Source organism: Hydra viridissima, unplaced genomic scaffold (assembly GCF_058129835.1).
Source record: "Hydra viridissima isolate aposymbiotic clone 2 unplaced genomic scaffold, HvirCarnegie_v1 scaffold_14, whole genome shotgun sequence".
In the NCBI taxonomy this organism is placed as follows: Eukaryota; Metazoa; Cnidaria; class Hydrozoa; order Anthoathecata; family Hydridae; genus Hydra; species Hydra viridissima.
In genome coordinates, this window is record NW_028324313.1 from 7,094,834 (window position 1) to 7,108,031 (window position 13,198).

Here is a 13,198-nt window from a genome sequence, read left to right on the forward strand (position 1 = left end):
TCTAAAATTTCAAATAACAAAATGCTTGACCTGAATAACATTTATCATTGTTAAATTTCGCTTTTTGATATTTATAAATTTCTGACAACCAATTATAATTCTAAAAAATTGCAGACCAGATGATGTCAAAACTCTTATTTATAAGTGACTTTAAAGAAAAAGCGCCGTATGCAAATCAGAGCACCAGTAGATTTTTTATCATCAACGTATATCCATGAAAGACCGGAACCTTAGTGAAGTTTTGTTCATAGAATTTCTGAAACGAAAAGTATTAATAATCGCGAAAAAAAGTCCGAAAGCGTCACTAGGGAATCGCGTCACTTCATTCAAAATTACAATGGATTTATTGAAGTCTCTCAAGATGAGAAAAAAAAAATAAAGCAGTAATCGAAATTACAAATTATTATATTTTATTTTGATACAAAATAAATCATTTTCCTTTATATTCTTCTACGAACCTATTTACAAATATATTTAAAATACAATTTAATATAAAATTTAAACACTCTGCATAAATTTTCGATAAAAAATATTTGTTTTTTTAAAAATATAATATTTCATTCATTTATTTATCTAAAAATTATTTCATATTTTTAAAAAAAAAACTTAAAGTTTAACATACAAGAAAAATAATTCTTTTGTGTTAATTTTCGATTATCTCAACAAATTGTTTTCTAATTCTATAAAACGAAAACCCAAATTAACAAAAAAAAACTATGATTTATTATTATTTTTTATAGATTGAAAGAAATAATTTCAAAATGATTTACGTAAAATATGTTAACTGCTCCACCTTGTAAATTATTTCAGCGTGAAGTCACAATTATCTTTACCTTGAATTGCGCCTATAATGCATAAATATGTATAGAATTTATATATGCTTGCATGTATGTCATGTACTGTATGCATGATAGTATTTCCTTGTGTAGACATCTGCCTAGGGCTCCCTACATTAGAAAAGCTCGTGTGTTAACGTTTGTTAACAAACCTGGCCTTACACCGCGAAACGCTTATTTCATGTTTACAACACTGTCCTCTTCAAAATAATTTGGAGAAGGAAGTGTTTTAACGTTCACCGAAGCGACAAAGAAGACATTACCAGAGTGCGTAGTGAAGTACAATGAAGCGTGGTGTGGAAAAAAGAGAACAATAGAATTCTTGAACAAAATGCAGTTCCAACTGAATGGCAATTAAGTGGCGCTGGATACATTTTCCCGCGGGAAAATTATCACAAAAATAGCTACAGACTATGTAGCTATTTTTGCGATAATGTACTGAGGTTAATTAAAACAGATGAAAGTGTCTTAAAGAACATAATTTGGCCTCTACAAACCCTGATTTCAATCCTTCGTCAACTTTAATTTTAACAGATATTTGTCTGATTTTGCAAACAAAATACCATTTTAATTCATTCATCAGCTTTCTTTTTTTTTGTTCATAATGGACTTATACTTTTGACCGGCAGTGTAGCATAACCAGCATAAGAAAAAACATTATCATTATTAGCCGCTAAATAACTTTTAACTATGATGAAAAATTCATCGTTGATTTTAATCATAAAATAGTCAGCCTTAAAATACTAAAAAAAAAAAAAAAAAAAAAAAAAAAAAAAAAATGAGTCTCCTTATGGAAAAAACTAATTAGTATCATAACATCTGTTTTACTCTAATGTATTTTAGTGCTGCAAATCCTAGAAAATCCTTACCTGGTTTAACCTTGTAACAAATCTTATTAGAAAGTCCAACAGCAGCAAGCTTTTTTCTGTGAATGTTCCTAAAGCCGAAAGCGCCACAACCAATACCAATCACCAGGGAAATTAAAGATGATATAACTACAATAATATACATGACCGTGCCATTACTTTTAGCTAAAATTTAAAAAAAAAAAACTTGCAGATTTGTTTATAAACTGGCAAACATATCATCAAACAATTCGTGTAAGAAAAGTAAGAAAAGTAAGAAAGTAAGAAAGAAATCAGAAAAATTAAAATTTTTGTCATTATACAGGGTGGCCCATAATTAGTGTCCCATCTTAAAAAAGCAATTCCTTGAAAACTAGGGATGGAAAACACATAAAACTTTTTGATAAACAATTTATTAACAATATCAAATAAAATTTAAAGATTTTTTTCGAAATGTCGACCATCGGCTTTCACACAAGCTTCAAGACGCTTTGGAAAGTCATCTACGGTGGCACGCAAGTAGGCGGGTGAAAGCGAATCCCATGCTTTTTGAAGCGCTTTCTTCAGAGAATCAATCGTTTTATGCGGTTTTTTGCACGCTTCAGCTTCCAGAACACTCCACACTGAGTAATCCATTGGATTGCAGTCGGGACTACTTGGAGGCCACTCATTGTGCTTGATGAAATCGGGGGTGTTTCGGCCGAGCCAATCTTGCACAATTTTGGCTTTGTGGGCTGGAGCACTATCCTGCATGAATGTCCAACAATGTCTACGAAGCTCCTTTTGACTCCATGGAAGTATTTCTTTGATCAAAACGTCATTCAGATAGTTTTGGGCTTTTACTTTAACGCCTTGTTGAACAAAAATCAATGGTGTCTTCTTGGTGGCACTGATACCCGCGAACACCATTACTGAAAGAGGATGTGCTGCCTTTTGTATTGTGATATTAGGCTTTGAGGAAGCGTAGACACGATCATTCTGCACATTGTGATGTTGTTGAACTGTAAAAATCTTCTCGTCTGTGAAAACGATGTTGAGATGAGCGTTGTTGGCGAAACGGGCGAGGAGATCCTTGCAGCGATCCTTGCGCTTCTGCTTTGATGCCTGAGACAAAAGCTGTGCAGGATTTTTCTTGTAAGCTGTCAAATTTAGATAATCCTTGGTAATTCTTCCAAGAGAACTTCGAGAAATTTGGAGCTGTTTGGCCATTTGTCGCATACTGCGTTCTGGGTTGCGGCGCACCCGTTCACGAACTTGCTTGATTTTTGCATCAGTCACCACGGAGCGCTTTCTTCCTTTGCGTGGACGATCTGACATTGTTCTCAATGCTTTGAAGCGTTGAATTGTTCTATAAACAAGCTTTCGCGGCACTTTGAGTCTAGTCTGGATGTCGCGTGCTGAAACTCCTTTCTCATGAAAATCAATAATACTTTGCCGATATGGTGATGGTCTTGTCATTGTTAAAAAAACAAGTAAAGTGAGTGAAGGCAGCAGTAAATAGATCAAAATATATAATAATATCAAAAACCAAAGCAAAATTAATAGTTTTCCATCCCTAGTTTTCAAGGAATTGCTTTTTTAAGATGGGACACTAATTATGGGCCACCCTGTAATTGCTGTTACTGTTCCTACTGATGTCACCCCCTCCACCATAATCATCAATAATTTATAGTATTTTTGTTAGTACAAACATTAAATACCTATAACCTGCCGAGCAGCAGTAGGTTCAAATGGCACAGTATATTCAGTTGATTCAGAAAGTAACGAAGTGGAAACAGATTTAGTAGTTGGTTCTAAATATTTCATTGACATGATTATTAGTTGTTTATGTTAAAATAAAAAAATAAAATAAAATAAAGTATTAGTTATATAAAAAAAAAAAGAAAAAAGTATTATTAATAAAGTATTAGTTGTTTTTGTTAGTAATTTACTACAAGGAAATCAAAAGACGTATAAAAAATAAACCTGAGAAAGGAATCGTCGTGGGACATGAAACTTTAACTTCTCTATACTTATATTCATTATCTAATGACAAAAGAGGATAGGAGCATATTTGAAACTCTCGAGAAATGCAACCTTTGTTTGAGCTCTGTTCAACGATTTCCATACTTTTCCAATCTGTACAATTTTCAACACAATCTGCAAAAAAACATTTTAATTTCCTTTAGATACAACTAAGTGGATCATTTCTTGACAAAAAAAAATATTTATAGACCTTATAAATTGATTTTGCACCCCAAACTTTTAAGATGGCAGTAAAATCTTTACCAATTTTCAGAAATAATATTTGATATTTATGACATAAAATGACCTACATTTAATTAAAAAAAAGAAAATTACGTTTGTAATAGCAACTAGAATGACTGCATTCGCCGCACATGTTTGAACTTATCTCTTCTAGAGTACATATATAAATCTTTAGGCGCAAACGGTATCTTTTAGTATCTACACCATCAACAGTGTTGCAGCTCCCATTTATCAGCTGATCAAGGTTGCTTGCATTTCGAAATCCAGTGCCTATGTTAAAAAAATTTTTGAAAATTATTGTAAGAAAAAAATTTTTTAATCAAGTTTAAATAATCAATGTTATGAAGATAATTAAATACATTTTGTTAGAAATTATATATGCTGTTAAAGATTTCAAAGATTACCTATAATGTAATAGGTTTTGCCAGATTCAAATACTAAATCTTCTTTAGAGTGAGAGTATCTTCTAAATACCAGACTGAATTGCTCGGCAGATTTCTCATCTTTTTTATAGTTACAATAGAGAAGCTGCTTACCACCTAAATTTGGTGTTTAAAAACCAGACAACAAAGAACATGAAAAAAAAGAAGCTAAAAAAATCTTTCATGACAGAAATTTTACATAAGAAATGTTTAAACCAAAGCTGTATTCTTTAAGATGCTCTCTTGTCAGCAAGATAAATGTAGATACCAACCTGTAGCATTACATGCATTATACATATCTTCATTTGTTCCAATAAAGTAGGCATTTTCATATAGTTTCTCATGCAATTCTGATATTGGCTTGATATATGGCAAATTGCTATCTGGACATTTAAAATTTAAAATATCATCTTGCTTCACACGCACTGTAACTTCACAAGCAAACCTTTGAAACAATTGCTTTAAATTTAAAAAAAATTTAAAGTAGATATTTAGTAAAAAACATTTATATCAATACTTCAAGGCTATTGAAGAACATATACAAAAGTTAACTATCAAGCATAAATAGTCAAAAAGTTAAAAAACCTTTGTTAACAAAATTCTATTAAGAGTCAATGAAATGCAAACTGTGTTTCAGAACTACTTTAAATTAAAAACATCATACAAAGGGTTAACAGGATCCCAGTAAATTGTTGGTAGAACAACATTCATTGTGCAGACAGAAGATAAATACAATAGCATATAATAGATGCATCTCATGATCATTTAAAAGTTTTATTGTAACTCTGTTGTGAACAATAAAATGCTTATAAAAATAATTGCTTCAGTTGTGAAAAACAAGAATAAAATAAGACCATTCATAAATGTCGAATAATATTAAGTTCTGGCTAAAATTAAAAAGACATACACTTTTAGTTAAGAAAACAAGATTTTTCTCTTAAATACTCGTCTTTACATGTAAAACAGTTTAAAAACCCTGAATTTTTACAATTTTAAGCTAAAATTGCTCACACAAATACAAGGACACTGAAAAGCTGATAGAGACATGAATTTAAGATAATTTTGGTCTGTATGTTATTGTGTATATGTGTGTGTTTGTATGTGTGAGTGAGTGTATAAACCTGTGTTGTGTGTGTGCATGTATATGTATGTGTGTGCACGTGCACAAAATATATCCTTGTAAAAGCAAGAAAAAACTGTCAGAAATTAAAATTCAATAAATACAAGTTTACAAAAAAACATAAATAGTTATTGTAAATTTAATAAAAATTTATTTAACAGTAGACATAAAATTAAAAGAATAACCATAAATATAAAAAGAATAGTATATACATTTAAGAAAATAAAAAATAAATATGAAATTCTGAAAAAAGAGAAAAATTTTCATCTTAAAAATATAATCAGAAAAAAATATTTGAATAACAATTATGGAATATTAGAAATTCCGTTCAAAACTAACCAGAAAACCTTCAAAACAGATCATGTAAATATAATTATGAATGTATGTAATGATGATATGAAGCTTTAACCTTAAAGTTAATTAACCATGAACATTAATAGAAATATTATTTTAGGAATCACATTGGGTCTACTTTCATTTTTATATCACTAGAGAAGCCATTGTTTTCAACTCCGCAATCTACATAAAAAATATTTAAAAATTAAACAAAGTTCAAGTAAATATGAGAACTATTTTAAAAAAGCATTCATTACAAAAACTCACCAATTTTATCATCAACTTGAGTTGGACATTTGCAACTAGCGCAATGTTTATGGATAAGAGTACCCAAAACTATTCCAATTAGTAAAGCAGAAATGGAAATAAATATTGCTATATACTTTAATTTCTCTTCATCATTTTTTTGACCATTTTGAGAAGCAGCTAAAAATAAAGAATTAGTTAATTAGATCAATAAATATTTAAATCAATTAGACTAATTACTTAAATAATTTAACTAGATCATTCTTATTGCTGAAATACAATGACTCAAATTCTAAATAATGATGTGATCAACTATATTACCAAAAGGACTGTTAATTGGGTCAGGACATTTTGTAGGGATTTCTTCTATCTCTACTGTTGTGTTTTCAAAATAGGTACATTTTCGCAATCGAGGATACGAGCAATTATTATTTGAGCTTGTGATAAACTTTGAGAAATCTGTTTTCCACGAAGTGCAATTGAAACTAAAATCTAGATTAGAAGTTAATGCAAAATACAACCTTGTGTAATGTGAACACAATTTAAAAACTTATTCAAGCCTAACTTTCTAATCTACAACTTATTTGGCTGACTTACTAACTGGTTTAGCAGTATCTTGATCAGAAACTGATTTTGAAATCTAAAAAAAAGTTAAATATAAACACTGCACCATCAATTTATTTCAGAACTAATGTTTATCAAACAACTTAGCAATTTCAATCTGGTCACCCAGATGAGCAATTTGAAACATGATAAATTAATCAGATTTTCTTAACTGACAATAGAAAAAAAAGCTGAATAAAATTAGAATCGAAAAATAGTTAAATTTTTATGAGTGAAAAGAATTTAACATAGAATTTCCCTTTTCATGATTACAATTGAAACATCTCAATATCCAAGTACTAAAACTTGTAAATACATTTGAGTTAATATGATCTAATTGGAAAGAAAATATTTTAATTGTAAACAGTTTGATTATATACATATTTACTTCAAAACCTACGTTGAAATTCTCTATTATAACACTGATTTGTTGAGCTTGATCATGTTTCCAATCCTACATATTTTATCATATTTTCAACTCTAAGCATCTTTCTAAGATTCTAAGCTAGAACATTTATCAAAATCCAGCTCTAGAATTGGACCCCAACAGAAGGTCATTTGTAAAAAGTAATTCACTTAATTATTTTAAGTTAATAATAAACTAAACATAAACATAAAAGATAGAACTTTCTACAACATTTTGTTATTATTAAAACAGTCCTAATAGGAATTTTTGACCCCTTGCAACTTTGAAACAAAAAAATGTATTGCAAGGTCAAATTGCAGGTAATTTTGTGAAACCTTTTTAGATCAAAATCATTTTTAAAAAACAATAAATATATTAATATAAAAAGAGCAATAAAAATTACAATGATGAATTTTTAATACATTACATTAAGATAAAAATAAACTCAATTTATTACAAATAAGTTATTTCACTTTTCACCATAAAAGAAATATAAATAAACTATTGCAACTTCTTAAAAATGCTTAAACTTTGAATTTTTAGTTTAAAATTAAAATTAATAATTTTAATTTTTAATTTAAAAAATTTATAAGCATGCTTAAAATTTTATTGAATCTTTTTATATGCTATGTAAAACTATAGGACTTTAGAAGGTAATTTAAAATATAGCTAAAAAATTAATACATTAACACATTTGAGGAGTTTATTAAAGCAATATCATTATCGGTGAGCGTGTGTTTATTTGAATCGTTATTTTCATTACAATAACCATCGTTTTGAATCCCAAACCCTACAAAAATAAGCACACAAGAGTTTAACTGATGAAGACGTTTTGTGTGAATTACTACAATTTTAATTCTTTCTTAAAAAGACATACCCTTTGAATAACTGGTACAAGTTTCACATTTGCGGTTTTGATGATATTTTTTATGTATAAAAGTTCCGACACCAATTCCAAATAGTAATGCAAAAATACTCACAAAAATTGCTACATATTTTAAATCCTTTTCATTGTTTTTTTCGCTGATCTGAGGAGCAACTGAAAATTAGGACATAAATTTATTGCTGATTAGATTAATAGATTTTATAGTAATGAAAAAGTCAATAAAAATAAGTTTTTAATTTTAAGTTACCTTAAAGTTAAAATTAAAAAAGGAGTGGAACATCATGTTAAAATAAATTTTTAATTTAATGGTAATAATTATTTAAACTATTGAGTACTTCAATTATTTCTATAAATATTGATTGTTTTTGTAACAAAAAAAAACGTAAAAAAAATTTTTAATTGATAAACATGTTTAGAAGTTTAAATAAATAAAATATGAATGAGGCTTAAAATTTATGAATGCATTTATAGATTCTTAATTGTTGAAATTGGCATAAACAAGAATTAGTAATAACTTTCATTAAAAATATCTTATGCTTATTAGTAAAGAAGTTAAAATTATGATGACTGCTTTTTTTAGTAACTTTTTAAACCACCATGAAATATTAATTGCAAAACTTAAAGCAACTGTGTTATTCTTATTAATAAAAACAAAAACTAAAACATGTCCTTTGTTTTTCTAAATCTAAAATGAAAGTAAAAAAAACTTTGTGTAAATAAAAACCAAAAAAACTTTTTTAAATCAAGAATTATAAATACTTTTTATATATTATCAACAGGATTTGGTCCGCTAGGTATAACTTTTAAGTTCTTGTCAATTTGGTTGAAATAGTCTTACTCACTTAGGAAAAACTTCAAGCATTTGTGGACAATATATGTTATAGTGAATATCAATATATTACAAAATATTTCTAAGTAATGTTTTAAAAATTTTGAAAATTTGAAAAAAGTATCAAGATTTTTAAAAGATAATTAACATATACATAATCTAACTCAAAAATCTGTGACATCTGTTACTAAGATACAGACAAAGTTGAAAAAACTTTAAATGAAAAGCTGTAGACAATAAACAAAACTTATCAATAACAGAGGAAGCAATGATAAAATATTTTTTGTACTGCATGGATCCCAGTATTAAGTGCCAGTGATCTACTAACTGACTTATTGAAAGAGTTTCAGCCAAAATATAAATGACCAGGTATAAAAAAAGCTATAAAATTACTATACATACTGAGATATTTTTTTTCTGTGAAAAAACATATGCAAATGCATGTGTTTCTTGTTTTACATCCAAACAGCATCCACAAACTAAGTTCCTGTGTATCGAAACTATGACAGCATATTGAAACTATATATCTTAAATATAGTTACAATAACTCAAATATAGTTACAATAACTTATCATAACTATAACTATAACATTTACGATAATCAATATCGCATTGAAATCATATTGTCATAGTTTCAATACACAAGAGCTTACCACAAACATAATGAAAGTAAAAAGCCAAATATGAAATTCGTAGAAGAGTAACAAGTGTTTTAAAGACATTTAAAAAACACATTTTAAAGATAGTAGCAATTTTTCAGAGAAATTCAATAGTCATATTTAACTTTTGCATACAGGTAGATGTGTAGATTAAGCTTTAAGATTCTAGAATATGGTAGAATTGCCAACTTCAGAGAACAACTCCAAAACACACATACTATGAATGGATATATGGATGTAACTCCTGAATTAAATAAAACATGAAAACCTGGGTTAACCCATGGCTACCTTATTTGAGTAAAAACTACTGCTTATAAATATTTGTGAAAAAAAAAAAGTCCAGTTAAAAGAAAAATTCTATGTCCTACCATTAGGAGATGATGAAACTATTATTGGTGTTGGTGTTGACAACAGTGGACACGTAACATTGATTTCTTTTTGTTCTACTATTACACTACCAAGTAATTGATTTGTACAGGTTCGTGTTTGAGGAGAAGTACAGCTATTATTGGAGCTAATTATCAACTTTGAAAAATCTGTTTGCCACGCAGTACAACTCACTTGGCAATCTTAAATAAAATTATTTGGTTATCAGCACAGAATTAAAAAAATACAAATATGCCTTATATTCTATTTTATTTTTTTATAAAAATTACCCTTGTAATAACATGCATCATATTTGCATTTGCCACAAGTATTATTTGAAATTTCTTCCGATGTACAAACATATATTTTGAGTCGTAAATTATATTGTGTCTTTTCCTTGACAATATTATTGCAACTTCCATTTATTAAATTATCTAGATTGTCTAAACTGCGAAATCCAGTACCTGAAGAAAAAAAGTTTTTTTTTTTAAAAAAAAACCTGTTGTTTCTGTAATGGTATAAAATATATAGTCTCATTAATTTTCTCAAATTAAAAATCTAACCTATTATATAATATGTTTTTCCGCTAACAAATGTTAGACGGTCTGATGCTGCATATTGAGCAAATGTCATAGCATATTCATTAATGGCATCACTTTTGTCATTGCAGTACAATATCTTTTCTTTAGCACCTTTGAAATATAAACCTTACAAAGCTACAACTAGAATAATTAAATCACTGAAATCCTATAATTGTTTAAAACTGAAAAGTATATAAATAAACTGTAAGGTGGCAGCCAGAATTCAACTTTATTGCTAATTCTTTTAAATCTAACTTTATAAGTCATTAGCAATAGTTGCAACATTCAGTAGGCTTCAGAAATTGAAGATGATTTTTAAGCTATTCACTTTTATATGCTGTTACAATAAAACCATAATAATATTAACAACATTTATAATTACATATTTATCAAAAAAATTTTAAAAATTCATATTTTCATAAGTCTTTTTTATGTAAACTAATATTTTACAAGTCTTTCTTAAAAATATTTTTTGTCATTCATTTTATGAATGAAATGACTCTTTAAAAATCATTTTTATCATTTTAGATATTACTAATACCATAATATTTTCTTCCACATCATTATCTCCATAATATATGGTTGTTATAACAAATAAAATTATTTTTAGTACTGCTTAAAAAATTAACAAATATTGATTTTACCAGTTGCATTGCAAGTATTATACATATACTGGTTGCTTCCTAAAAAATAAGCATTTTCATATATTGGTGTTTCATCAAGTGATTGGCTGTAAGATGCACTTTTGTCACGACATCGAAAATTTATAACATCATCAAGCTCAACATGAATTGTAGTTTCACAAGCAAATCTAAAATTACACTGAATATACAGTACTGCCAAACAGTTAAAAAAATCAGGAAAAGCTTTAATAATAGTTACTTAAACTATATCAACTATGTAAAATTTAGTATTTTTTTAATAAAGTTGTACTTTTATTCATACAAAGTTAAGGACAGTTACAAAAAATTTTGAAATCTGATGTGAAACTTAAAAGGCTTAGCATTTTTTTACTGGCATTTATAAGTTCGTATATATTTTTCAGTGGTTTAGAAACAATGAATGACAGAATTAAACAAGGTTGCTAATTATAAGTGCAATAATCAGATGCAAGGAAAAGCTCATTTAGTTTACAACGTTGTAGTACAATCATGAATTACAACATAAAGTAATGTTACAAAAAAATAATGTTGTTGTTTAATAGGTTTTGGTTGTTTAAAAAATTTTGATAGCCTCAAAACAAACTTATGGCATCAATTAATTTATTACAAAAATCAGGTTTTTATACAATTTTTCAACAAGGTAATGCACCTTGTCTTACAGTAAAAAGCATCAAATCTTGGTTCCATGACTAAAACATTGAAGTTTTGAGCTGACTTGCCAATATTTGATATCTATCCTAATAAATATCTACTAAAAGAGAAATTACTTGAAGAAATAAGTAATTTCTTTTTCTTTGCATAATTTTTGTAGCAAATTTTATACTTTGAAAACAAGAATTATTTTCTTACAAAGGATTAGCAGGATCCCAATAAATTGTTGGAAGTATAACACTATTTGCATTTACAATTAATGACCAGCGTAGCAGGAACAATACATTCCACATTCTTTTGGCACTAACTTAGAAAATTAAAACAATTAAATATACTTTTTAAATTCCTTTCTACATTTATAAAATGATTTGCTAATTTAATGTTAAAAGTTGCACACTTTAAGGATTTTTAAATTATCTTATCTGTGTATTTTGAAACATAAGATTTAATCAACCGATAAAAAAGCTCTGTAACTAAGATATTAAATGAATTAAGCAGTCATAATTTAAAAAGTAAGATTTGGCTCATCTTATACAAAAAGTATTACCTGCACGCATGTCAAATGATTTTTTCAAATGTCAATCAGCCATTACATATTGAGATATTCCATAGCATAACTTTCTTTCCTTTCTTTTATTATACTGCGTTTTATTTTTTTGTTCTATCTTTTATTATATTGTTCTATTTGAAAACCAGATATACATTAAACCACTAAGCATGTCTTTATAAACAATGTAAACTTGCTAAAATAAAATTATTTTAGCAAGTAATAAAAATGTCATTTTTAATAAATAACATTTTTATAACTTGTTAAAAATAAAAGTGCATATATATATATATATATATATATATATATATATATATATATATATATATATATATATATATATATATATATATATATATATATATATATATATATTACAAACAATCAGCTGTAAGAAAGATTTCTTTTTTGATAAAACAAAACTTCAAAAAAAAAAGCAAACAATTTTTATGAGGGTTTTTATTGTTAAAATTTATCTAAGCATTTCTCATTTCAATAACAAACTTCTTTTTCTTGTTTTAAATCTATGCCATTAATTTGATTGTAGTCTTTACAAAAGTTTTTTTCACTTTATTACCATTCAATAATAATCTATTGTTACAGGCTTAAGAAACCTTATTCAGGCATTGATACTATCCTTTGACACTGTTATACATAATATGTGCAGAAATATCCACATATAAAAGCATTTTTATATGTGAATGTTTCTGCACATTTTGTTTTATCAAAAATGAATTCTATCTTACAGCTGATCAAAATAAAAAGAGAAAACCATTATTTTACTGTCAACACTAATCTCTAGTCAGGATAATTTTCTGCGGATGGAAAAGTCGAAGAGTGTTTGATGAAAATATTTGTAAAATACTCTGCATTCAAGAAGAAAAAAAATAGGTCGATGTTTGGACTGGACTCTCTCTACTAGTTGTAAAATGTAAAATACAAAGAAGCTAGAATCA

General features: G+C 27.4%; 2 protein-coding genes across 8 annotated transcripts; both read right to left on the reverse strand.

Moving 5' to 3' along the window:
• Window positions 1-633: 633 nt before the first annotated feature.
• Window positions 634-5,241, reverse strand: LOC145180992 (uncharacterized). Of its 2 annotated transcripts, XM_090071458.1 has the most exons (8): window positions 5,015-5,238; window positions 4,623-4,795; window positions 4,333-4,467; window positions 4,022-4,198; window positions 3,647-3,820; window positions 3,382-3,474; window positions 1,706-1,867; window positions 634-845 (listed from the first exon to the last, which is right to left on the reverse strand). In XM_090071458.1, exons 1-8 carry the CDS (start codon window positions 5,113-5,115, stop codon window positions 802-804), a joined length of 1,059 nt encoding a protein of 352 aa, XP_089927584.1. In that variant the 5' UTR covers window positions 5,116-5,238; the 3' UTR covers window positions 634-801. The 2 variants fall into 2 exon arrangements, with proteins under 2 accessions (XP_089927584.1, XP_089927585.1); XM_090071459.1 differs by lacking the exon at window positions 3,382-3,474 and having other exon boundaries at window positions 5,015-5,241.
• A 488-nt stretch (window positions 5,242-5,729) lies between these two features.
• On the reverse strand, window positions 5,730-12,440 carry LOC149879094 (uncharacterized). Of its 6 annotated transcripts, XR_016446845.1 has the most exons (11): window positions 12,243-12,440; window positions 11,894-12,002; window positions 11,027-11,193; window positions 10,365-10,493; window positions 10,092-10,265; window positions 9,804-10,004; window positions 9,571-9,679; window positions 6,650-6,692; window positions 6,374-6,544; window positions 6,074-6,232; window positions 5,971-5,989 (listed from the first exon to the last, which is right to left on the reverse strand). XR_016446845.1 is itself a non-coding variant. In XM_090071451.1 (9 exons), the coding sequence occupies exons 2-9, from the start codon at window positions 11,986-11,988 to the stop codon at window positions 5,928-5,930; spliced, it is 1,158 nt and encodes a 385-aa protein (XP_089927577.1). In that variant the 5' UTR covers window positions 11,989-11,998; window positions 12,243-12,378; the 3' UTR covers window positions 5,730-5,927. The 6 variants fall into 6 exon arrangements, 5 of the variants coding, with proteins under 5 accessions (XP_089927577.1, XP_089927576.1, XP_089927580.1 ...); XM_090071451.1 differs by lacking the exons at window positions 6,650-6,692; window positions 9,571-9,679 and having other exon boundaries at window positions 5,730-5,989; window positions 11,894-11,998; window positions 12,243-12,378; XM_090071450.1 differs by lacking the exons at window positions 6,650-6,692; window positions 9,571-9,679 and having other exon boundaries at window positions 5,731-5,989.
• Between the last annotated feature and the right edge of the window lie 758 nt (window positions 12,441-13,198).